The following is a 27,514-nucleotide window of genomic DNA, read 5'->3' as shown; positions in this document are numbered from 1 at the left end:
GTCTAAAATAAATGTATGCCCTGTCAAGTTTCTCCTTTAAATCAGGTTGATTTTAGAATGTGATTCTTCTGAAATTGTAGAATCCCTTGTAGGCTCCACTTAAGTCTATGGACATCTTCTTACAATTTATACAAAATACCTCACAGAGGCTCCTGACAGTAATATGCAAACGAAAGTATCTCAACAACAATAACAGAAACCTGGTGAATCGGAAAGACTTGTGATGGAGATAGACCCAAGCTTTACAGCCCCTCCCAGCTTCTGGAGTGGTTTGTGAAACTGCCCAGGGGACCAGCCAGGATAACAAGCACTTGGATATAGGTTTTGAGTAGATTGTATGACTGTGAGGTGAAAAAACACGAGGAAAACAAGATCACTGGTTAGAGGATCCTTGATATCTAATCCTGACTCTGCCTCTTATTGGCTGGGTGGTCTTTGGCAAGTTCCTTGTGTCCTCTGACTTGGCTTCAGTTCCATCACCTGCATAGTGAGGATAGTCTAGTACCTAGAGACTACGGTATAGGGTGACTGTGATGATTCAGTGAGTAAATTCAGATTGAATGCTTGAGAAATATATCAGGCAGATAGCAAGTGAGAAACTATTAATATGATTAATAGTATTATCCTAGAGAACACTGAATGAATTCGAGTTCAGAGCAGATTAGACAGAGAGTTGCCCAACCAGGCTGGTGAGGGGGTGAGACTGGCCCACAAGGTTCCTTCATCAGCTAGCCAGCCCTGCTTTAGCTGCCTGGGTCCTGGCTCTGCTCTCACTCCTACTTTGGTCCTATTTAAATGCTCACCAACTCCACTTCCAAATACTGGTTCTTAATTTACCAAATTTTAATTGACACTGAGCATTTGTTGGACAGCGTGCCAGGGAACATTAACGTGGTAGTGCAGCAGCCAGGCCCAGCCCTTGGTCTTAGGAAGCCGCAGTCTATTGTGACAGTTCTTCCTTAATGCTGGCCCCATCTTCACTGTCAGCCAGGGCCCAGACCGGACCAAAAACCTCGTGAAGGAGGAAGGGGGCGTTGAAGTGGAATTTGAAAGATCAGAGTTGACTGTGGCCATGGACTTGGCCCGTGTTCTTCACCAGCTCTCCTTTCCTATTCCAACCAAACGTCATTACCACACATTTTGGGGAGAGAGGCTGTTTACTCTCAGTAGTCACTTTATTCTACTCCTCTGGTGCAGTGCCTAATAAGTACAAAGATGGCTCCGACCTGGACAAAACTGATGTTCTGAACCAAAATAAAGAAGACACGTACTAAATCCAGACAGACCCTTGAGTCTGGGAAGTGGTCTAATTATTTCAACTTGACATTCATTGATGTCCTCCACTTCTATCATCCCTCCTCCCCCTCCCCCCTGCCTGCAACACGCACACACGCACCCACACATGCATGCACGCATGTTCTCTTCTTTGGTTTTAGACCTTAGGTAGAATATCGAGTTAGAAGTAACTGACTTTCAATCCCAGTGTACCCTGCACAGGAGCCATGTGCTGTGCTGTCACTCATGCATGGCTGCTCTGTTTCTAGATATTGATGAATGCCGGGAGATCCCAGGGGTCTGTGAAAATGGAGTGTGTATCAACATGGTTGGCAGCTTCAGATGTGAATGCCCAGTGGGCTTCTTCTATAATGACAAGCTGTTGGTTTGTGAAGGTAAGTGATGTTGTCACTGTATCGTGTCCAGAGTGAGCTAACAAATGAGCTACTTACCCACACACGCGGCCAATTTCACAACATTGGAATTTCAGAAATCATATCAAGCTTCAGCAATAGTGAAGGGCACTGTGGGGAACACCATGAACTTTCATGCAAAAAATTCACCAACTCCCGGTGGAAAAAGTAGGACTTGCATTCCCCAGCCCCCTCCCCCGCAAACACAATGTATTAGATTTCCCAGCTGATACGAAAAAACCTTGAGTTCCTGGGTGTGTCAGATAGATTGCTTTTGTTTCACATTGCTTGAAAGTGAACATGAGTGGTGGGCAGTCATCTTGAGTTGAATCTCAAAATCAGCGTTCTTTTCCAAATGGAGCCTTTGCTACTCCCAAGTGAAAACAAGGTTAATGCAAATATTCCAAATGCATGAGAGAATTCCAAATGGCAAGAACAGCAAATTCGATTTTATATGAAGAATGTTGGCATGCATGCAAATGGTGCTTTTTTCATTTTCAAATTACCTCCTCTTGCCATGTGCATGTACTGTGATTCTGCACATTCCTTACAGCACTTCATTTTTCCTACATCTGGGGAAGATAGTATTCTTTTACATTTTAGTAAAAGGGACATTACTGGTTATTAAATATACCATGTGCCCTAGGATAGCTGGAATAATTTTCTATTTAATATTTAAACTTGGGGCCTCTAGCAGAGTTTTTGTTCATGTTAGAAAAGGTTATTGCCCCTTAGAGCATGGATTAGAACACATATGTCAACATTTTAATGTTAAAAATTTTTTTCTCCTAAACTGGGGACAATTATAGACCATGAGTAAAGTTATAGTCCCAAGCACATGCTTGTTAAATTCTCCTCATCGGACTTTGGGTTACTATAGCCAAGTCAGCACGGGTCCTCTACTCTGTCTGCTGTGTGGGAGAGTGGGAGTGGGGTGATAGCCATTCAGAGCCTTTCTAAGGAGATAGGCATTTCAGGTCTTGGCCCAGCCCTGTGCTTTGGGGGGCAGCCGTCAAGGATCAGGAGGAAGCACGATGCCGGAGAGGAGAGGAAGTCCACAGCAGGTGACCTTACAGTGCTAGGATTGGCTGCCTTCCTCATAGCCACCATCTTTCACCTTCCATGCAGGCCTCAGGATGACTGCCACCTTCTTGTGGCGTCTCTCCTTCTCTTCCATTCAGAGAGCCCTTTGGTGGTTACTTTACCCAGGTGCCTCTTTGGCTCTTCTATTTGCTGAAGCAGCAGCAGCCCTTGGCCAGGACCCATAGACAAGGCCACCCACGACCACCAAGGCAACCTAGACCCTGCTGCACACGTGAGGTTGGAAAGCTACAGCTGTACCAACGTGGGGCACTTTTCTGTCAGAGCAGCAGGCAGTGGATGTTGAGATCACAGAGTGCTCCAACTTTTGGTTTCCCTTTCACAGGAAATCCATCTTCGGGGTGAGTGTTTAATCCAGGGTCAGCTGCTTCCCAGCGCACTCTCAGCTCTCAGATGCAGAAAATGAAGGTTGATTTAGTACATGCCTCAGCAACAGTGAGGTTGGAATGAATTCCAGAAGTGATTTAGAGGGAGCCTCCATGCATCTGCTCTTCCCAAGTATGCATACCATCAGATGTCAGACATCTGATGCATTACAGAAATGCTTGTCTGTGATACCATTTGGCTTCTCCAAGGACACAAGCTACTCTCTATTTCTGTAAACCCTTAAGTAAGAGCAGGGTAGACTTAGTGGATAAGGTGGTGCTTGGTGTTGAGCGTACTGTAATGCGAGGCAAGCACATGTCTGCGTTTGTATCTGCTATACAAGAGGCACCCCCCACACACATTAGACAGAAAACTCCCCCTGACAGCAGTCCTGACATTCTTCCCACCATAAAGCACGAACCTAGGAGGCATAGGATACTGCATTTGCCGCCCCCTGGTGGGAACTTCTTTAGCTGAGCCAGCTTAGATTGTAAGGCCTAGTGCTAGTGCTGAGGGCTGACTCCCACCTGTGTTACAGGCTATTCGCTTTACTAGACTTGTAATGAATTAGATTATTTCACTGGAGCAGGAGCAGGGAACATGTATTTTGCCCTGTGGTATAGCGTGGACTGTATAGTAATTTTTTGCGATGCCACGAATTTAAATTATAATTTAATTACCTTTACTACAGAATTTGAACTACATAATTACATTTGCATAAATTTAAACTAAGTGATATATATATGTATACATATATAGCACTTATTTTATATATATATAAACTATGTATAGATGTATGTATATGTATATACACATATATGTGTGTGTGTGTATATATATATATATGTGTGTGTGTGTGTGTGTGTACAACCCTGTGAGCATAGTCAAAGCTTTAAAACACACAATATCCATTTTATCCTTTTCTTTGATAATACAGATTGGTTGTATTCAGTTTTATGTGCAACCTCTCATGTTAAGTTTTCTTGATTTGCCTGCCAAGTGACAATAATTTAAGCAGGAGCCTCTACAACCCTACAGCTCCAAGTGTTGTCTGTGGACCAGGAGCACCAGCATCACCTGGTAGATTATTGGAAATGCAGAATCTCAGGCCATTCCCCAGACATGCTCAGTCAGAGTCTGCCTTTCCACAAGATTCCAAGTAGTTCATATGCACATTAAGGTTTGAGGTGCTCTGCTCTCCCGATCTTTCAGCCTTCCACACAAAAGCAACCTGATCAAGTCATAAAACTCTGGGGCTTTGAGCAAATACAAAATTTCTTAGGACATTAGTCTATGTCCATAAGAAGTTCTGATCATAGCAGCTGAATTTTATGACTTTTTTTGGATAAGAGCATCACTAGAGTCCCTATGTGGTCATAAATAAAATACTCCCATTTATGAAAATATTAGTAAAGTAGAAAAGTAGAAAATGACTTTTCAGTCATCCTTTGTTCAATAGAACCAATCAAAATAAGAATATATGAATTTATTTTATGTGAGAGGCTTCATCAACTTGGCACCAGATTCTGTTCTCCTCTAATAAAATTATCTTCTGCTTGTAGATATTGATGAGTGTCAAAACGGTCCAGTGTGCCAACGCAATGCCGAATGCATCAACACTGCTGGCAGCTACCGCTGTGACTGCAAGCCTGGCTACCGCTTCACTTCCACGGGGCAGTGCAATGGTAAGTCGTTCACTAATGGCTGCATGTGCCCACCCAATGGGTTATCTCCATCGAGCTTCAGACACCTGGATTTCTTTTGAGATGGTCAGGTTGCAGAACGCATAACTTAAGATTTAGACTGCTGAGTTCTAGTAACTAAATCAAGAAAAAAGAAAATGATTGCAATGTCTAAACTCTTAGCTTTTTCCCTCTTGGTTTCAAAACAAGAAATAAATCATATACATACATAGATTTCATATTTGCCTCTCTGCTCTCCTGCTGCAAACAGCCACATCCACAAATATGCACACACAGACACATGCACATGCACACGCATTTGCGTGTGTGCACACACATGCTTCCCTAACCAATATTCAGGACCAAATACTTTTTTTTATTATTTCATGTAATTCCCCCTTTGACAGGTGAGGTTGTCACCATCCCAGCCACACACCCCAAATCTAGACAGTGAAACTCTTTGAGCTGTGCCACATTAATCTTCAAAAAATGAACAAAAAGAACCAGCAACATCACTCTTCCTCCTAAATTTCTTTCAGATAAAAGATCATTCACAGAGGGCAGCAAACATTAACAGCCTTTTATTAGCTGCAAGTCACCTATAGTAAAATGAGAAACTATCCTCTACAGGTTAGATTTTTTTTTAATTGTTCATTTTTGTCAAGGATGTGGTAGAAGTAAGGAGGATGAATGTGTTACCAACTTAAATTGATGGTAAAGTTATTAATTATCTAATGGTTCCTTGTAGCCAGTAGTATTAAAATTAAAACACTGGTGTTTCGGCCTAGAGGCAAAATAATATCTCAGAATGATTTTCATGTAGAATAATTATAAATCATTATATATTTAGCAAAAAGGTCAGGAAGAATGTTATTTTGCTCATGGTTCGTTTCACAGGGAGTTTCCTGGATATTTTATGCATTTGTGAATGAAACAACACAAGGGAACATGGTCAGATTTTCCTTGGATTTCCTTGCCTACCCGTGACTAAGTGGTAGGAAGTGCACTGCTCTCTGTAGGGTATTTTGCATTGTTTTATGAGACCTTGGTGGGAAGAGAGTGTAATAGCAGAACAAAAACTCACTTTGAGAATCAAGACTTGTTTTGTTGAGCTTAAAGGAACATGTGCAAGTGTTTAGCATTTTGTCAACAGAGCTGTTGTTATCCATGTATAAAAAAAAAAAAAGGACAGGAAAAGTGGGGACCACTCTGATATGAGCCACAATACCCTAGTGAAACTTGGCATTGACACCACTTCCCTGCATTTTGCTCTTAATTTATATTTCTTTGAAACTGGGTGAAATAATTCCAATCAAAATAAAGAATTGCTGATAATATAGAACATGTCATTTCACACCATTTCACGTTCAGGCAAGAAGTTATTTATGCATCAAGACAGCATGTCCAGCCAGGGCCTGCTGGGACTTAGGCCCTGTCATATTTTCTTGTAGAACATTAATATAAGTAAAACTCATCAGGCGTTAACCAGCGATAAGTGCTGTGAGTGTTGCTTGTAGTCAAAGCTCAATTGCCCTCATTCATTGAAATCCTCAGAAGAAAAGGGAACAAACTTGAGTTTTGCAACTAGTATCAGCCTCTAGGGTTGAAGACTTCACTCCAGGAATGTCTTCATTTATATCTTACTTTAAAAATCTCTTAAAATGTCTTTAAGTGCTGTTGTTTACATGACATTTCTCAGACATATTGCAAAATACTGCTCTCTTCCTGTGTTTAAGATAAAGAACTAAAAATTTTTTTCCATCATAAGATGTTTATTTCAATTCATAAGTGCATCATTTCAAACCCCAAATCACAGCTAGCTGTATTACCCACACTGTTGCTGAGAGATCTGAGAGAACAATTAGTTATGGAATCCCAGGGTGTTTCTCTGATCTTAGGAGGTGCATAGCCCGAGCAAATGCAGCCCCCTTCTGAAATCTCCACCCAGCTAAAGACAAGAGACAGGTTCTTCCCAACCGTTTCCTCACAGGTCTCCTCTCTTTCCACTCACTGGCGGGTTATTTCCCCCAATACCCTGTTTAAACCTCCTATCTCAACCTCAGACATAATCTCCTTGGAATTCAAATCCTGATGCTTAAAGAAACCTAGTTTTCTCTTCTCAAGACAAATTGAGCTTCACAATTAAATTCTCTAGACTTGTAACTTTCCATTTCACCAATAAAATCTCAAAGTACTACATAGTTCATTTTCTTGAAATCATCACGAAATAAGCAATGTAGGAAAGAAAAAAATCCTAATTGGGGATCCATTCCTAAGAAGATCCTTAATGCTTTATATTTCCTGTGTGCCCCAGAGGCAAAACAGACCTGGTCGCCTGCATCCTCTCAGATCCAGTACTACCTGAGGGCACCTGAGGGCAACTATGGTAGACCCTGAGACATCCTTCCTCAAAATTAACTTCCTTCACAGAGCTTGGCAATGGAAATAAATTTCATCTGCCTATCCTAGGGAACAGTTTGCTCCTTTTAAATCCATTTTCTCTAATGGGAATAACCTTAATTTGTTAACTGGCATTTCTGCATAGGTTAGCAGTAGCTCCAATTTCCCCTCTTAATGATATACTCAACTTCACTTGAGATTTTTAAACAGTATGGTGATTCATCACAACTGTAACTCTTCTGTATATTTAAAGGAAGTGGTTATAAAAATGGCAACCTGAGCACATGAAATGGAGGGAATATCTTCTCTACTGACATGGTAGCAGAAAACGACTGCTCTGTGTAGCAGAAAACGCCCATTCCCAGTTGCTGTCTTCTCAGTAGACAGGGCAGGCAAGCAGCATGTTTATTGAGCTGAGAGCAGGGGGCTGCCATGCTCTCCAGCTTCTACACCCAAGGTGGCAGTCTGCTAATTGCTTTCTTTTGTGACAATAGCAAAATCAGGATGAATCAGTGTTTTTAAAGTTACATTTGCCCTAAACAGAGAATATCGAGAGCTTTAAAAACTTAGAGACATAAGTAGGCATGTAATTGTGTCATTTGTGGATTCATGCAATAAATTCTGCCCCACAGATCATCAGATTTCAGGGGAACAACAAAGATGCAGTTGATGATAAACATAATTTAGAGCTTAAAGACTAGCAGAAGTAAAATGGAAGAGCTTTCCTTTGAGTAAATATGAATAACAAGAAAGAAATATTAGGATTGTCAACCCCTAAAAGGAGCCACGTATAGACATGAAGACTTGGTTAAAATAGAACAAAAGGTTATGGGAGTAAGATGAAACTGAGGTAAAACCTGAACAGGGACGGTGTAGGTTGTCCATCAAGAAAGCTGATGTCAGCAATGGGATTTGTTTGACTTTGATACGATATAAATTTCCAAAGGAAGCTGTGAAGGGCCAATGATTTGAGGCACCAAATCTGGACTAGATAAAATACTTCAATTAATTCCCCAGTCTGTGATGCTGCTTTTACACAAACAATCAAAACAGATTATTTCCCAGCTTGGATTTTTCTTCCCCATTCTACTTCTAAGTTTTCTCATGTTTCAGAACATTTTTTGGATAGTGCCCCTGTTTTTCATTTTCTCGTGTATTGTTAACCTACTCTGGATATGCTCAGTAAATGAGAGTGAGTTTTAACCAATTTTGAAGCACAAGGAAATATAATGCCAGCGTCTGTTTTATTGGCTTAGTTTAGAGCTAGGATTAATCCTGAGAGCAATACTTAGAGGTAAGTTATTCAATTCAATTTTGTCTTCTCATCTTCCACTTCAGATATTTAAGATGCTTTTTATCTACAGATCGCAATGAATGTCAAGAAATTCCCAACATATGCAGCCATGGACAGTGTATTGACACAGTTGGAAGCTTTTATTGCATTTGCCACACTGGTTTTAAAACAAATGCTGATCAAACCATGTGTTTGGGTGAGTATGTGATTATCATTTCATTTTTTCTTCATATCCTATTGAAATATTCGTTTGCATCTCAATGTATACAACATTTCATACCAAACCTTTCGGTAGTCATTTTGCTATTTATAAAATAAAACCACTAGCAGACATGTAGCATGAACATGCTTTGGTATTTAATCTTTGGCAATCTGAACAGAATAAACCCCTTCCTTGATATTCATTGGGCTGTCAGTTCAAAAAAATCTTTGGACTAAGGGATAAACTTAGAAAGATAGCTAGACAACAAATTACTTTTTATTAATGGTAACAGCCTATTATTTTTTTATAATATTTATGTGTGTTTACCTTACTAGAACAGAGTGCAGCTTTTGAGTGTTTGAGTATGAGCATTTTTTGAGTTTGTACCAGATCCTCAAAGGCAAATTTACAGATCCTACAAAGGCAAAAAACAAAACAAAACAAAACAAAAACCCCAAAAAACAAAAAAATAACAACAACCAAACAAACAAAAAAATCATTTTTCAGGAGGAAAAGAGCTCAAGATTTCAAATCTCTTTTTTGGTTTCAGTACTGACTCAGGATCTTGACTTAGAATAAACTTCAAATATGTAATCATTTTCTCCCTTTACCTCCTTTTTATTTCTGCTTTTTCAACATCCATTAAGTCTTCTGGGGACTTGATGAACATGAATCAGTTTCACAGCTGGAAAAAGAACAATTAAAGAGTAATGTTTAAAGTGCTTGCCTTTGGCTGTAATTGGATTTATCCATTCAGGCACATTCTCGTCAAGTTTTGGCTTCATAGCAGAAAACAAATTTTAAATTAAAGGAGTATAATCAGCCCTCCTCATCACTGGGGAACTAAACCCTGCATATTAATGTGACGCTGCCCACAATTCTTTCTCCCTCTTTCCCCTGAAGTACCTACACCTCCCTACCAAAGAACTTGCTCTACCTTAGCTTGGCTAAAAATGAATCAAGGCAGAAGCTCTTGATTGCTGGCAGAGTGACTCATCAGATGCCCTCTTCCACCGCAGACACACACATTGGAGTCACTCTGGGGTTAGCAATAGCTTCCTGGTTTAGGACCACAGGTAATTCATCTTCATGTCCAGAATTTGAAAGGAAAGAAAATGCTCTGAACACTCCATTTTATTACCTGAGGTGTTACCTTCTGCTCCCTCTCCCTCCTTTCATCCTAGCCCTCCTCGTTCTGCTTTAATTTCGCAAACCAGCAGTATCAACTTTCTTTCATTTTAATGTCTTATTCCCTCTTTATTATAATGTACACCTACTCTTTATAAAAAAAGGATGTTAGCTGCTGTGGTGAGATGCAAAGACATGTAAGATGCTGAGTAGCTTTACAAAATAGTCAATGAGAAAAGTCATAGACCAATAAAAAGACAAACAACCGTGCAGGAGTGTATGAGAAGAGTCAAATTAAATGCCATCACACTGGGATAGTCGAGGAGAGTGGGATAAGTCACTCTTATCTTGGTGGAAGTGGTGGTGGGTTAGGGGTGGGCTGGGAAAAAGGACAAGATATCTGAAATGTCAGGTGATTTAGAAAGCTCATTTATTGTGTTGCTGATTTCAGGGTAATATCAGGCGTCTCACTGCTTTCTGATAAACTGGCGTGAGAATCTTAAAGGCTGAAGTTTGCCAAAGGTGGCAGCAAATCAAGACCCAGATGCGCATAAAATTTTCCATTTGCAAGTGAAAATATTTGAGAAAAGTGGCAAGGGTGGAGAATTCTAGAAGTAAATAGAATAAAATAATTTTGGGGCCGGCCCAGTGGCTCAGGCGGTTAGAGCTCCATGCTCCTAACTCAGAAGGCTGTCAGTTCGATTCCCACATGGGCCAGTGGGCTCTCAACCACAAGGTTGCCAGTTCAATTCCTCAACTCCCGGAAGGGATAGTGGACTGCGCCCCCTGCAACTAGCAACTGGCAACTGGACCTGGAGCTGAGCTGCTCTCTCCACAACTAAGACTGAAAGGACAACAACTTGAAGCCGAACGGCACCCTCCACAACTAAGATTGAAAGGACAACAACTTGACTTGGAAAAAAGTCCTGGAAGTACACACTGTTCCCCAATAAGTCCTGTTCCCCTTCCCAAATAGAATAGAATAGAATAGAATAGAATAGAATAGAATAGAATAGAATAGAATAGAATAGAATAGAATAGAATAGAATAGAATAGAATAGAATAGAATAGAATAGAATAGAATAAAAATTCTTGTCCAGTTCCCATGTCCTTAGCTTGCCTCCTTTCACATGCCAATCAAGGAAAGGATTTGCTCCCAAGGTTTAGAACCTTGTCTTTTGCTGGTTTCTCACAGGGAGCTGCCACTGCTGGAACTAATACCAATATCAAGAAGTTGTCAGCCTCTATATGATACTTTGTGAACCCTAAATTGCCCTTTCACCCCAGAACTATACAACCTTTTCTTTTGTTAATAATTATGTTTTTCTATGTCCTTTGCTCCCACTAGACATAAATGAATGTGAAAGAGATGCCTGTGGGAATGGAACTTGCCGAAACACAATTGGTTCCTTCAACTGCCGCTGCAATCATGGTTTCATCCTTTCTCACAACAATGACTGTATAGGTGAGTGTGCAAAATAGTCACCAACACCAAAGGAAGACAGTTTTATATGTGTTCTTTGTTACAGGTGTCATCTCCAATGTGCTGGCTATCTTTTTTTTAAAGATTTTTATTAAAATATAGCTAACATAAGATATTATATATTAGTTTCCGCTATACACAATAGTTATTCGACACCCATTTACCTAAAGAAGTGATCACCATGGTAACTCTAGCAACTATCCAACACTGTACTATGCTATCACAATATTATTGACTATACTCCCCAAACTGTACACCACATCCCCATGACCTGTCCATCCCACACCTGGAAATTTGAACCTCTCACTCCCCTCCATCCTCCCTCCTCCTTTTTAATTTTTCAATTACAGTTGACATTCAGTATTATTTTATATTAGTTTCAGGTGTACCGCACAGAGGTTAGACATTTATATAATTTAAGAAGTGATCCTCCTGATGAGTCTAGTACCCTTCGGCCCTATACATAGTTATTACCATATTATTAACTATATTCTCTATGCTTTACTTTATGTCCCCAAGACTGTTTTGTAGCTACCAATTTGTACTTCTTAATGCCTCCAGCTTTTTCACCCTGCCCCCCCAACCCACCTCCCATCTATCACCACCATAAATCTAGTACCCATCTGACACCATACATAGTTATTACAACATTATTGACTATATTCCTTATGTTATACCCTACATTCCCATAACTACTTTGTAACAACCAATTTGTACTTCTTAATTCCTTCCCCTTTTTCACCCACCTCCCACCCCCCTCCCATCTGGCAACCATCAAAATGTTCTCTGTATCTATGAGTTTGTTTCTGTTTTGTTTGTTTATATTGTTCTTTAGAGTCCACATATAAGTGAAATCACATTGCATCTGTCTTTCTCTGTCTGACCTACTCCACTCAGCACAATTCCCTCCAGGTCCTTCCATGCCGCTGCAGATGGCAAGAACCCATTCCCTTCCCTGGCAGAGCAATATTCTATTGTATACATGCACCACCTACTCTTTATCCATTCATCCATCGATTGACACCCAGGCAGCCTCCACATCTTGGCCATGCAACAATACCTATGTGTAAACAATGCAACAATGAATATATGTATGACCACGTACCCTCTAAATAGTGTTTTAGGTTTCTCCATATAAATACCCTGAAGTGGGATTACTGGATCCTTCTTTGTCTCTTGTTATAGCTTTTATTTCAAAGTCTATTTGTCTGGTATAATAAGTATTGCTACCACAATTTGCTTGGTTGTTTTTTTTTTCCATTTTCATGAAATATCTTTTTCCCATCTCTTTAGTTTCAGTCTGTGTGTGTGTTTTGATCTGAAGTGAGTCTTATTTTCTTATCTATTCAGCCACCCTATGTTTTGATTGGAGAATTTAATCCAGTTACATTGAAAGTAATTGCTGATAGATATGTAGTTATTGCTATTTTATTATTCATATTTTTTATTTTTTTGTTTCTCTTAAAGAAGATTTCTTGTAATTCTGGTTTGGTGCTGGTGAACTCCTTTAGCTTTTTCTTGTCTGAGAATCTTTTTATCTGTTCTTTGATTCTAAACGATGGCTTTGCTGGGTAGAGTAATCTTGTTTGTAGGCCTTTGATTTCATCACTTTGACTATTTCCTGCCAGTCCCTTCTGGCCTGCACTGTTTCTGTTGAGAAGTCAGCTAGAAGTCTTAAGGGAGCTCCCTTGTAGGTAACTAACTGCTTTTCTCTTGCTGCTTTTAAGATTCTTTCGTTGTCTTTGATCTTTGACATTTTAATCATGATGCATCTTGGTGTGGGCCTCTTTTGGTTCATCTTGGTTGGGACTCTGTGCTTCTTAAACTTGTATATTTATTTCCTTTGTCAGGTTAGGGAAGTTTTCAGTCATTATTTCTTCACACAGGTTTTCAATTCCTTGCTGTCTCACTTCTCCTTTTGGTACTCCTATGATGCAAATGTTGGTCCACTTGGTGTTGTCCCAAAGGCCCCTTAAACTATCCTCATTTTTTTATTTTTTATTTTTGCTGTTCTGATTAGGTGTTTTCTGCTACCTTATTTTCTAAATTGCTGATTCAATCCTTTGCTTCACCTAATCTACTGTTGATTCCCTTTAATGTATTCTTCATTTCAGTTATTGTAGTCTCTATTTCTGACTGGTTCTTTTTTACGTTTTCTATCTCCATTTTTATTTTTCTTGTCTCTTTATTGAAGTTCTCCCTGAGATCACCGAGCATCCTTATAACCAGTGTTTGGAACTCTGCATCTGGTAGATTGCTTGTCTCCATTTTGTTTGTTTGTCTGGAGCTTTGTTCTGTTCTTTTATTTGGGACATGTTTCTTTGTCTCCCCATTTTGGCTACCTCCCTGTGTTTGTTTCTGTGTATTCGGTAGGTCTGCTATATCTCCCAGTCTTAGTAGAGTGGCCTTATGTAGTAGATGTGCTGTGGGGCTCAGTGGCACAATCTTCCTGGTCACCTGAACTGGGTGCTCCATGTGTGCCCTTTGCATGGGTTGTGTGTGCCCTTCTGTTGTAATTGAGCCTTGGTTGCAGTCTGCACATTAGTGGGAAGGATTGATCCTTGGGCTGATTAGTTGTGAGGTCTGGCCATGACTACAGTGGACAAGCTGTTGTGCAGGAGCTGACAGAGCAGGATTCACTTTAGCAGGGCTCTAGTGTGCCCTTCGAGTGTGTCATCCCTGGAGGCCACCAGGTAATGCTCCAGGTGAGTCCAAAGCTGGCCACTGGGCCTGCCATTCCCGGTGCTTCCTGGGAGGGTCCCCACCATAGTCCCAGTTCAGCCACAGCCTGTACCCTGCCTGGGACCACCTGACATGAGCCACAAAGCAATGCGCAGATGGCTGCTGCCCACACTGGGCTTAGAGGTGCCTCATGAAGCCAAGCTTCAAGCCAAGGCTGGCTGTTGCTAGTGCCAGGGCTGTTCAGCCAGAGGTACAGGGTACATCGAAGTCAGATGCTGCTTGTTTGGGTTTTGTGAACCTTTGAGAGATTTTAGAAAAGTCCACAGCATGAATCAAGGCACGTCATTTATATGGAAAAGCCACTTGGAGTGGCTTGGGTGGGCCTGAAAGATGGGTGGGCAGAGTCTCAGGAAATCAGGGCGAATGAACAATGTTAGCCAGGTTGATGGACATAGTGATCGCCTGCATCTGCACACCAGGAGGGGCGAGGGCTCAACAAAGAAACAATAGCTTCTACCAGCTCTTCCATCTGGGAGAAAGCTGCCCCTCCAGCCCTTGTCCTGCAGGCAGACAATTCAGTTCCTCCCCATACTTATGACCCTGGTGTCTTTTGAGCTGCTGTCTCAGTGCTGAAGCTCAGAGCAAGTGAGTCCATTAGCAAGTAAGTCTGTGCACAGTCCCTTTAGGAGGAACACCTGGGACTCCAGCCACCCTCATCTCACTCAGCCACAATGTCCACTGGTTCTCACAGCCAGAAGTTCTCTCCCTGGCAGTGAAACCCTGGGCTAGGGAGCCTGTTCTGGGGCTGGGTCCCCTCATTCGTCTGGGGGCTGGGCACGCGGTGGACTTCCACAGCTGAGATGTCCATCCCAATTATTAATGGTCACATGCAGATGTGGGACCAGCCCATTCCATCTCTCTGCCCCTCCTACCAGTCTCAATTTGGCTTCTTAGTTGTAAGGCTTTGGTTCAGCTAGACTTCAGGTGACTCTCAATGATGGTTGTTCTGTAGTTTAGTTGTAATTTTGATGTGGTCGTGACGGGACATAAGCACAATGTTTACCTATTCCATCATCTTGACTGGATCTGTCGCTGGCTATTTTCTCTTTATATATGCCATCTTATGCATGACAATTTGTTAAAAGACTTGTCAAACAGATTGTGTTGCTTAAATGTCAAAACGTGCATTAAATGTAAGTACATGTATTACTTTTCAAAGTGCTTATTAGCAGCTATAATTTTTATATCTAGTATGCTGTGAATTAAATAAATGGATTTGATTACATTTTAAAATATACAAAAGTGATTCTTTGTGTAGAAATTATATAATTCATGAATAACGTGGAACAATTTGTCTAGTTGTTTCTCTATAGCCTGTCTTAAAAGAGGTAAATTATTGAATCTGTTAAAATCTATGTATAAAACATGCTACATTATTCATAAATGAGGGTAATGAACTAAATTTTGTATTGTTTTTGAAACTAATTTTATTTAATTCTAATTATGGGAGTATTTAATGCCTTCAGCTGCATTGTATATTAGTAATTCAGTTTTCACCTTTAAAAATTAAACCTAAAGGAAGATTAAGGTAAACTCACATGAAATTCTAATATAAATTATCAATCTCTGATTAATATAATTGTGTAATATGTTAGGTTTTGATAGGTACTTAAAGCCAGATCTATTATTACAAGCTAGATTTTCATTGGAATTTCTTATGCTTTGCTGAACCAGCAAAGGCCACTGAAATTCAGAACCAGTATTTTTCCCTTTAAAAGTTTTGATCATTACTGGGATTATGACATTTCCTTTGGAATATATCAAATGATATTTGTTTGGCAGATGTTGATGAATGTGCAACTGGAAATGGGAACCTTTGCAGAAATGGCCAGTGCATCAATACAGTGGGGTCCTTCCAGTGTCAGTGCAATGAAGGCTATGAGGTGGCTCCAGATGGGAGAACCTGTGTGGGTGAGTACTGCCTCAGCAAGACCCTCCAAAGAACACCCCGAAGACCGCTCAAAGAACTGTGCAGTATCTATCACAGTCTTTCCTTCTGGAAGCCTGGAGGACAAAAAATATCAGAGTACAATTACAGTAATTCTGCAATACACACACACATACACACCCCACTTTTAGCCCTTATCTTTTAAAATTAAATCATTGTACTCACAGAGAACAGTTAAACTGTTCAACTTAAGAGTTATACAATTAAATTATTCTACAAACAATTGTAATTCCCTTTCTTATAATTTTTCTTCACAATAGATTTGTAGTAAGCTCTTATATAATTTTTTGGCTGCTCTCAAAGATCTTTGTACCCACTGACTTTTCACATGCTACACTCTTCTGGAAACGTTTAATTTGTAGGAGGTCAAATAAAGTATGGTCACTATATTGCACACTTCTGAAAGCTGATAAAATTTATTTTTATTCAGTCATTAATTGTTCTCCATGGTAGAGTTTTGTGGCCTTTAATTCGTTTTATGTGTTTCTTTGATTTTATTCCAGTTTCTTTGAATTTTAATTACTTGCTGGAAATCATGCCTGCGAAAACCTTTTCCTTCATTGTCTCTTTTTTTTTCAGATATCAACGAATGCGTTCTAGAACCCGGGAAATGTGCACCAGGCACCTGTCAGAACTTGGATGGGTCTTACAGATGCATTTGTCCACCTGGGTACAGTCTACAAAATGACAAGTGTGAAGGTAGGAGGGCTACAATATTTGGAAACAAACAGTATTGGTTTCTGCACTGGCATTATCAAAGTCAAAGCTTTTGTGATAGTGTCTTCATTTTGGAATTCTGTGTCAAAATCAAATTCAAGGGCAGAGGGTGAGTTTATGGCCTCATACTTAGATGGTAAGACAAGAACATCTAATTCTCATGCTAATCCCTGATGATGTTAATGTGCTCTGTGCATATGGGGGGCGGGGGGTCATATGATCCTGACTCTTTTTCAGTGTTCTTTTATGCAGCTTGTGGAAAATCCTGGATTACATGTCTTTAAGTGCCTATAGGTTGCAACTAAAAATAGCTTTCTGATCCCGTTAAAATCTTTAAGTGACCACATTCAAGGTTGGATGCATATGGCTATATAGTTTGTCTATGTTGTGTTGACCTATACAAAGGTGGAAGTGTGGTACTACAAATATATTCTCAGCAAATTTTATAGTACTCCCTTTCTTAATATATATGTCATTGCATTAAATGAAGGCCATTAATTGCCAGAACTTCATAAGTAACTTGGGTTGAAAGGATCTGAAGAACTCACCTAGTCCATGCTCCCACCTTTAAACAGGACTGCATCTAATCCATGATTAGTAATAACTTTCTCCACTTTTAATGTCATCAATGATAAGTTTTATTATATATCCAATTTAAATCACAGTCAAATGATACTATTCTAAATGAAAACATATAATCAAAATTAGGCCTAACTGCAAATTATTAAACATGTTATTTTACTTTTATTAAAGGTCAGCTTTATTCACTCCATGATTAATGCAAAATTATTTTAGAACAAACAGCATGGAAATGTATAGAAAGAAAACAACTTTGTGAATAGTCCATGCTACAATGTAGATTGTGCCCATGCTACAATCTTTGTTCCCCACTGTTAGGAAGTCAGCATTTCAAGGTTAATTTCTATTATAAGAGAAAGAACCTAACAACAACAAAAACAGCAACCGAAAAGAAATGTTTGAGCATTTTTACAAAAGTTGGCTTTCCTTTTAAGAAAAGGTTGGATGTTACAGTGGAGAGAGTGTGGAAATGGAGCAACTCAATCATCATCAGCAGTTCAGATTTGTTAATAAACCACAGGAAACATGATGTAATTATAAATGCAATGTAATAACATGAAGTAATGAAGAGGCTGGTTTTACATTATACAGTAAGATAATCACTTTGCATTGCACATTTCTAGAATATCTGTCATGTGGCATTTGCAATGTTAAGTGAAGATAAAGAAGTTAATTCTTCAACTTCCCTTTAGTTGGACCTTGTGGGAATAAAGTTGTGTAATGCGGATTTTGGTGTGGGTAGAACTCTTTACACAAACATGAAAATAAAAAGCCCAAGATACAGGAGATATGTGTTTTACTGAAAACAAAAAAGTATTTCCATGAAAAGAGAATGGCTGAGAATCAAGAGTTACCTCGTTTTCACTACAAATTCCTGCTGAAGTTCAGGGGAAAAGATGGGTAAATCTATGGAAACAATGGCTACACTTTTTCCATAAGTAGGGTGATCATGTAATTTATTGACCAAACCAAAGACAATTTTGAGGAGGGTTCCATTAATAATGAGGCCAGGTTAACAGACATAAGACTAGGACTTTCCTGGAAAACTACGGCATATGGTTACCCAAGCCAATCAAACGCTACCGTGGACCACCCTTAATCACCCTTTTACAGTAGCTAAGATGTATTAGGATGATAAAAGAAATGTACCACAATTCTAAGTGTATCAGATTCCTATTATCTGTATGATGAAAGAAAAACTATAGCATATATAAGGAAAATATTTTTGTGTCTTCAGAAAAATTAACCTGCAAATGAGAGTTCGGGCCTCTTCTTCTGTGATATTTTTAGTTCCTACTGCATAGAATTATTTTCATAAGTATTCATGTCCTTGTAAACTTTATAGTTTTAGGGCTCTAGCATAAGGTATTGAGAAAAGCAGTGTAAATGAGTGGAGGGAAATAAATTTGGTTCAAAGGCATAGATCTCTCCCTGAGCAACTCGTTATCACCACACTTAAAATTTCAGAGCTTCTGTTCAGTGTGCAGTGGTGAAGTCAGACTGGAGTTTCTTGCTTCTTTCCTAGCTTAGGGTGAAATGAAATTACTCCAACTTTCTTATTAGCCAAGCAACTCAGTCTGGGTGAGAGATGTTTCTCATCGCATCCCATGGGAGGTACTTACAGCTTCCATTTTTACAAGAACTGTCAAAGCTACTTTTTTAAACACCACAGCCTAGAAGTCTACCCATCACATTATGATACAGGAAAATATCTTCATGATTGGAAGAGCTTTAAAAGTTGGATGCACTTTGTACTTCCACATTTTGTATTTGGTACCTGATGGTGTCTCCTTTGTGTTTTGACTTTGTTTCCCACATGTAATTCTTTTAGATATTGATGAGTGTGTTGAAGAGCCAGAAATCTGTGCCTTGGGTACATGCAGTAACACTGAAGGCAGCTTCAAATGTCTGTGTCCAGATGGGTTCTCCTTGTCCTCCACTGGTAGAAGGTGCCAAGGTAAGTGCTTTTGAAGGCTTTAGACTTTCATCACTCTGTTTATGTGTTGTGGTTTTATTTTTAAAACGTGGCAAAGCTTTTATTCGTTGTGAAAGAGATGACGGCGAGTTTTTATTCTCCTAGAGGTCTAATGGTTCCCATATGTCAGAAAGTTCATTTTGACTTTTAAGGTTAAAAACTCATCCATCGAGTTATGGTTGCTTGTACAACTGTCCTGGCACTTAAACCTGTCTCTCCCCTATGAACACAGCTGCTGATATGTCATTCACTGGGGGAGCAGCCACGAGCCACTGAATTTGGCAAAGCCAGGGGGAAGTTCAGCCACTGACTAGGTAACCTGGATAAATACGCACCCAAACCTGGACTTCCAGACAGAAAAATGCAGATTCGCCATGTACCCCCAGGGTATAGTGCCCATCCCTTACCTCACAAGTTTTCTAAGAAACATAAAAATACATTTGAACTGACCAGGATTCTTGCTGGGCCTTAGTCTGTTTTCAGGAATAATACTTGTGCACTTAAAAAAAAAACAACAAAAAACAATCAAAAGGGGTTGCATAACACAGTATATTATGTCCCAGAAAACTGTTTAGGTTTTACTAAACAATGCAACTGTGTGTCTATCTACTTTTACAAGCTAGTTTAATGAATTCAGGACCAAAAAAAAAAAAAGAAAAAAAGAAAAAAAAAAGCCCGCAAAACCACACATATCTCTCCCCACCCCAGTGCTTTTTTGGTTGTTTGTTGTTGTTTTGTTCAGTTTTTTTTCTTGCTCTTTTTATTGTTTGTGTTGTTTGGCTTCCATATTACCAAATAAGAGGCAATGGATATCACTTAAGTTTGCAGAAATTGGGTCTGAAGTCGCAGCCCTGCCATCTTTAGCCTAGGGCAAGTCATTTATTCTTGGAAGCTCAATTTTCTCATTTTAAACAAAAATGCTATGCAATTTTATTGAATATATGACAAAGCTTTGTTAGTTTCATAGACTCTTGTTATTCTAATTGATTAGATTTTTACTTTACAATGTTCCTTAGTTACCTAGTATTTAAAAGTAAGAAAGGGGAGAGTTGAGAATTCGCTGGTTGGTTTCCTCTTATAGGTAGCTGTCAGAAGCCTGTGTGGATTTTGGGGTGGTGGGTGGGGTGGTGCTTGATGCAAGCAGATACACTGTATAGTCCCTTGTTTTGTTTTGTTTTGTTTTGTTTTGCTTTGTTTTGTTTTAAGGGTGAGAACCATGTCTTTATTTTTATTTTGAATTATTTTTTTTAGTTACAGTTGACATTCAGTATTATTTTATATTAGTTTCAGGTGTACAGCATAGTGGTAGGACATTTATATAGTTTATGCAGTGATTTCCCAATTAGTCTAATACCCGGGCACTATACTTACTTTCTCGTTTTTGTGTGCCTTTGGCTTGCTTGGCCTGAGTTTGGAAAAAAAGCAATGAAAAACCAGGTGTGAATCTGCCGATGTGGCAGGCCAGAGGAAACTCATAGGCTATTAATTCAATTTGCACTGGCCTGTCACAGAGCAAGCTAACGCTGCAGGAAGCTGCAGGAAGAATTGACCCAGCTGTGAGCAGCCCTGACACATACTCAGCTCCAAGAGGCAGAGCCAGAATTGAGGAATGCAAGCAGGGAAAGTGGCTGTTGTAGTTCTGATGAAATTTCGAAGATCAGGAAGGGTTCCTTGCAGATGGATTGGCAAACAGACATCCTAGCGAACCCTACGTAAAGTATGTGGGCAAGCACAGCTCTCTTTGTCAATGCAAGACACCTTTGACTAATAAACCCATTCTAGATAATCACCACAAGCAAGTGGAAATCTATCACAGAGCACAGATATTTCTGGAGCCAGGAAATTAAGAGCTGGATTTTTCTAATAAGATGACAATTAGGAGTCTGGCTTCTAATGCCCATGAAATGAGAAAATTCCATGGAACTACAGATAATGTTTTTGAAGGAACAAATGTGATAATCCTGGCACCTGAAGGTCACCGATGTAAATGAGCCACTCCCACTTATGAAGGTTAGTGAAAGGAATTTGTCACTCAGGCTTACCCTAAACTTCATGTATCTGAGCTTCTATGTAATGTCTAGATTTTTTCAGCGGTGGAGTGGTGTTGGGGAGACAGGGCTGGGGTGTGGAACAGGGTCTTTGATAAAACAAAGAGAAAATGAGAATTTTAATAGGCCAGTATTAGAGCATGCATGTGTCTAGGTTTCAAGAAACATTACAAGCTGGAAGACAAAGGAAAGAATTAAGTTTTAATATGTTTTTGAGACATTTTTGTGAGTAATTGCTAAGTTATATCTTGACAGTTGTAAGCATAAATAGTAAAAACAGGACCAATAAACACAAAACGTTGTATGTAACAATAAACTTAAAGAATAAAGCAAATCAAAACATGTCCTTCGGGAAATGACAATTTGTTAAATCTTGAAGCTGCTCAGCAAAGCAGACATTTGGATGGCAGACATGCTACAGGAGAAGTACTGGCTTTTATTTATTGCTCTTGACCATCTGAAGAGTAGTTGAGCGAAGGGTGTCTGTGAGGCCCCGGCCATTACCAGATGTGGTAGTGGAGTAGAAACTAGGGAGATAATTTATCTGGAAAAGTTGCTTGAAAAAGTTGAACAAGTTCAGTAGGGAAGTCAACTGAATTTGACTTACCAGAGCCTGGTAAATCAGATAGGCAGGCAGGCAGACAGACAGAGAGACAGACAGAAAGATAGATATTTTCACTTTAATTCATGAAAATTTTCCTGCTATGATCTTTGGCAACTCAGTTATTCTTACATTATCTCCTTTCTCATGAAATAAAAGCTGGTGAAATTATCTTAACAGAAATGGCTCTAATGATCTGCTACTTGAGATAGAAAAACAGTGGCCGGGGGAGCAGACCTGATCAGAAATAAAGAAAGCGAAATTGTGCAAAATGGATATGAAAACATTTCCTTAAAACCTGCAGATTCTCAGCTCTGTGTAACTCGAGAGGAGTTTGCAAGGCTTTGGAAGTCAAGTTTGAGGGAAAACACACTCCAGGCTCTTGGATGAGCTCACTTTTTAGAGTCACCCAATTTACTCCACAAGAAATGGAAAAGTCAGTTGCCAAAATTATGTCAAGCAATATTGGAGAATTTTGTAGGAACTAGATCCCATATTCCATGTTGGAGTCACCAAGAAATAATCAATATTAAAGAAATATGTTCTTTGAAAGAAAGATTATTCTCCCTCCCATCCACTCATCTCCCTGCCCTCCTCTTTACCTTCCTTCTCTCTGTTGAGCTAAACAAGCTTCTGTTTTTGTGTGTGTGCTTGAGTATATAAAATCTGCAGAAAGCCTCACATGCATTTTGTAGACAGCACCTTCATGAGTAGCTGCTTCAGTGAATGGCCATTGTGTTGTATTCTTGCCAGTCTACAAAACTGCCACATCGTTACTTGCTCTGTGCCTAGAATCTGAGGTTTTATTTTGGTTCCAAGGCTTGGGGACACAGCATAAACAGCATAGTGTGATATGAATCACACAGTAAGTACTAGAACTGGGAGATCTACCTTAACCTAGTGTACTTGCTAAATGTTATCCAAAACATATGTTAAGCTGAACTATCAGTGAAGGGATCTTATGAATGATTCCATCTCTGAATGTCTCCATCCTAAAGTCACTGATGATGTCAGTTTTGAAATGTAACACTGTTCATTTTTATTATTCACACCAGGTTATTTTGGAAAATTGGCTAACGTGAAAGCCACATAGATTTGTTCATCAGCTCTCACTACAAAAGCTCCCTGTGACTTTAAAGATCTCAGCTCAGTTATTATTATAGTCACTGAAGGATTATTACTATAGTAGTGAGAAGGAAACACATTTAATAGGATAGATTGTGGGGCGGCCAGATGACTCAGTTGGTTAGAGCACGAGCTCTCAACAACACGGTTGCTGGTTCAATTCCCATATGGGATAATGGGCTGCAACTAAAGTTGCAGGCTGCCTCCTGCAACTAAAGATTGAAAATGGCAACTGGACTTGGAGCTGAGCTGCGCCCTGTACAACTAGATTGAAGGACAACGACTTGGAGCTGGAGAAACAAATTGTTCCCCAGTTTGAAAAAAAAATAGGATGTATTGTTTCTTATTCACTATTATTATGTAATAATGATTTAGTAAGACAGAACTGAAAGGTCTCTTGAATTTATGTTGCAGATTTGCGAATGAGCTACTGTTATGCGAAGTTTGAAGGAGGAAAGTGTTCATCACCCAAATCCAGAAATCACTCCAAACAGGAATGTTGCTGTGCCTTGAAGGGAGAAGGTTGGGGCGATCCCTGCGAGCTGTGTCCCACTGAACCCGATGGTATGTCTACCATCTGCATTTCCCTTTGGGCCTTTCAAGGTACACACTGGCCATGAAATACATGAGACTGAAGGCCTTCAAGAAAATAAGACAATTTCATTTCGTTGTAAGTCTAATCAAAATGTTCTTTAAAATTATTTTACCTCAGGAGCCAGGTAGTTACTTGCTTCTGAATTACCTTATGAACCAGAGCTGCCAAGTAGTATGCATACCAGCTCTGGGAGCCTTGTTAACTGTCTCTGGTTTCTGGGCTTGTCTCGTTCGTCATTTCCCAACATGTGCAGCATGTGGCAATTTGGCCACCACACCATGCTTGGGGAGGAGCCTGTAGTTATTGCCACTGGCCTATCTATTAATGAGTGTGCTTCTCCATCACAGAGGCCTTCCGCCAGATCTGTCCCTATGGAAGTGGAATCATTGTGGGACCTGATGATTCAGCAGTTGGTGAGTGGCCTATGCTGGATTTTCAGCTTTTCTTAATGTTCTCAATGAGCCTCCTCCTTGCCCTTTTCCAGCAGTTCTTATTTCTCTATATCTTCCTTGAAAAAATAAGCTCTACTTTTTGTCTTTTCATTTAGATACCAATTGTACTATTGTATCGTATTTGTAATACTGTATTGTAATAGATATTTCATTGATTACACATGAAATTGATCATAATTTACCTCTGTGGTTTTTGGTTTTTTTTAAAAAAAGCTTGTTATTTACTATTTTTTTCCTCATTTTCTTAAGATATGGATGAATGCAAAGAACCTGATGTCTGCAAACATGGGCAGTGCATCAATACAGATGGCTCCTATCGCTGCGAGTGTCCCTTTGGTTACATTCTGGAAGGGAATGAATGTGTGGGTGAGTAATAAATTAGTGTCTTCTATTGGGATTTTACAAATTAGAAATCAAGGTATTCAGCATTGACATGAGGAAGGATACATACTAAGTGGGGCAGAACTGTGTGTTGTCCATTCATTCACGTATCATTTATCTATCAATATGAGCTGAGTCCCCACTGTGTGCCAGGCACTGTGCTAGGCAATGTGGCGACAGCAGTGAGCCAAGCCAACCTGGTTCTTCCCTGCATGGACCTTACTTACAGTCTAATGGGGAAGACAGACACTGGGCACATTTGAAGACACAGTGAAAAGGACAATATTATAATGAAAGACTTGTGAAGTATACAAAAGAAATTTTAATGGTCATAATCTCATTCTCTCAATATGTAAAATACAAAATTTATCCAGATTTTATTACACATTGTAATATAATGCTGTGTACCCAGTGTAATTCCTCTTGTTGTAACCTTCTTATTGAAATTTCAAAGAATGGCTTCTATGGCTGAACTTGACCTCTTAATCCCACTAACTCCAAATTGAATCTACGTATTTTGTCTATTGATCTGACACCTGAAATAATAATGGTATAAATGCTAAGGGTTTGTCGGTGTACATTAGAAAGTGCTCTTTCCATACAAGGAATCAGGGTATGAAGATTTCAGCTATAGTGATGGCTGTAGGAGCTTAAGCAAGCTCTTAAGCCTTTCTAGGTCTTTGACTGTAATATTATGCAGATGGACTAAATCATTTCTAAGTACCTTGTAAGCTCTAAAAATTAGTGATATTATCATTTTTGTTAACTTGAAGGAGATATAACATTCTTGACAATGAAATGCAATTTCTTAGCAGAACAAAAGCAAAGTGGTCAATGTGTTCTCTTTGAAATCTCCAGTCAGTGTTACTACATACTTGAGAAATGAGCCTCTTCACCCAGGGTCTCTCTACCATATTTTCTTGTCTTCGCTTTCTGACTTCAGAACCCAACATAAGACAGAACCCTTGGTGATAGTCCATTACTTTTCTATGCCCTACATAGCTAAAACACAATGTTATTTTTCACTTTTCTTTTCCTGAAGGAAGATCTTCTCCCCAAGAGATATTTCAGAATGAGGGTTCTAGGAGGATGGAGGCATAAATATATTTTTTAGACCTCCTTGGTAAGACTTATTCTCTCTCCAGAGTTATTTAGAGAGATCATACCCTAAACATATTTCTTTATAGCCTTTCTTCTTCCTAATGTAAACCATCTGGTTTCAACAGAATCAACAAAATCTACTTGAATTTTGATTTTATCCAGTGTATTAATTTTGCTTAACCTCTGGTCTCTTATTTTGTGTAAGTTTAGTCTTCTACTTTATATCTGGCAAAAATCCATCATGTTTAAGACTTCTTGGAGAGTGATGTAATGTAAGACCAAACTGGAGATGTATTTCTAGTTTTAAATAAGTGAAAACTTTTGACTTGTGAAAAAGCATTGTCTTAACCCCTTGAGCATCTATTCCCAGTAGAAGATTTACTTCTTCACAAGGTGGGAGGCTGGAGAAACTCATGGACAAGAGCACTATAAGGTCTAGAAGCCCAGGTACTGTCACTGTCACTGCCACTGCCACTTACCAAGTCAAATTTCACAGCTACATACCTGTGGTAGTAAGACACATACACTCCTTTCTTGCAAGGACAGAATGAGAATAAAGCAAGACATTACAGATCAAAGTACTCTGATGGAATGAAAGGTATTATCTGAATCCCAAGCCCATTTTCTCCCAATTCATCGTGTTTTGAATATACTCCTGTTCACTTGCAGATACTGATGAATGTTCTGTGGGCAATCCTTGTGGAAACGGAACCTGTAAGAATGTGATTGGAGGTTTTGAATGCACCTGTGAGGAGGGATTTGAGCCTGGTCCAATGATGACTTGTGAAGGTAAGTCCGTTAAACGCAGAATAGTTGTTTACATGTTCTGATCATGGGAACAACCATTGGTTGATTATAGTTCTTAATATTAAGTACCACTCAGGGTATATAGAATAAAGAATATCTGGGCCTGATGGGCCATTCTATCATTTTTTCCTCTGTGTATGTGGCCTCCTCTCTGCAAGGATTATCTGAAAAACTTGTATGTGGCTCACGAGCAAGTTATGCTGCAGATTATGCAGAGTTCTTGGTGGTGTTTCCCTACTGCTAATTTTTGGATACAATACCTCTCTTGTTTGCTACCTTCTTTCTTATTTTCCATTTTCCCTTCTTTTTTCTTTTTCTTTTTATCTCCCATACTCTTTTTCTTCTCTTCTTTTTCTTTTCTATTTATAGATACATCTGCACACTGAGGTAACCACCAACATCCTGCAGCCATCATAGCAAAAGAGGTTGCTCTAAGCAATAGCTCTAAGCCTGGAAGGATGTACAGAAAGAAGGAAAGGGGAGGATGTGTCTAGAACAGTGGTTCTCACAGGGGGTCCCTGGACCAGCCACATCAGCGTCACCTGCAAACTTGTTACAAATGCAGATTTTCAGGCCTTATCCCAGACCTCCTGAATCAGCAACTCTAAAAGTGGGGCCCACCGGGCCCTCCAGGTGATTCTGATGCTTTCTCTGGCTGAGAACTACTGGTCCAGGGAAAGATGAAGGGGAGGTGAAGGTAGAGGATAAAGTTGGTATCAAAGCGAGCTCTTTATTAGAGATATGACCCATTGAGACCCCCTGTGGAAGTTGTTGATGAATCTTTAAAGGCTGTGACTAAACCACAATCTGGGACCTCACTGAGGTTCTCAGTCCTCATCAGTGGCCTTACAGAGAAAGATGGTAGTCAAGATGGTCTGTTTTAACCCTGCTCTCCCAAAACACATTCTGAATGGTTTTAACTATGAAATCTACAGAAATTACTTTGATTCATTAATGGTAAATTCATTCCTATCTATTTAAGGCTCTAATCTGGGCATCAGTGTGAACTAAGTATCTCTGTAAGTGTAAAATAGTTCAGAACACTATTTGGGCATAAGAATCACTGTTATTTCACAGGAGCCTCTTTTCTGTGGAGTAA

At 39.6% G+C, this 27,514-nt stretch overlaps 1 protein-coding gene across 2 annotated transcripts in view; it reads left to right on the top strand.

The window, feature by feature from the left end:
* The window catches only part of FBN1 (fibrillin 1), a 234,186-nt gene that overhangs the window by 186,206 nt on the left and 20,466 nt on the right, over positions 1-27,514 (top strand). For both annotated transcript variants that reach the window (XR_013993368.1, XM_081048809.1), the window contains exons 43-53: positions 1,545-1,670; positions 4,718-4,840; positions 8,602-8,727; positions 11,210-11,326; positions 15,869-15,997; positions 16,614-16,733; positions 19,162-19,287; positions 23,494-23,643; positions 24,022-24,087; positions 24,376-24,492; positions 26,278-26,397. Coding sequence is in view for 1 of the 2 variants with exons in the window: in XM_081048809.1 (XP_080904935.1) it covers positions 1,545-1,670; positions 4,718-4,840; positions 8,602-8,727; positions 11,210-11,326; positions 15,869-15,997; positions 16,614-16,733; positions 19,162-19,287; positions 23,494-23,643; positions 24,022-24,087; positions 24,376-24,492; positions 26,278-26,397 (1,320 nt within the window). In the remaining variant the exon portion in view is untranslated. The remainder of the gene's footprint in view (positions 1-1,544; positions 1,671-4,717; positions 4,841-8,601; positions 8,728-11,209; positions 11,327-15,868; positions 15,998-16,613; positions 16,734-19,161; positions 19,288-23,493; positions 23,644-24,021; positions 24,088-24,375; positions 24,493-26,277; positions 26,398-27,514) is intronic.

Source organism: Rhinolophus hipposideros (genome assembly GCF_964194185.1).
Source record: "Rhinolophus hipposideros genome assembly, chromosome: 5".
Taxonomy (NCBI): Eukaryota; Metazoa; Chordata; class Mammalia; order Chiroptera; family Rhinolophidae; genus Rhinolophus; species Rhinolophus hipposideros.
The sequence above is the reverse complement of the archived record's forward strand: the minus strand, read 5'-3'. Positions and strand labels throughout refer to the sequence as shown.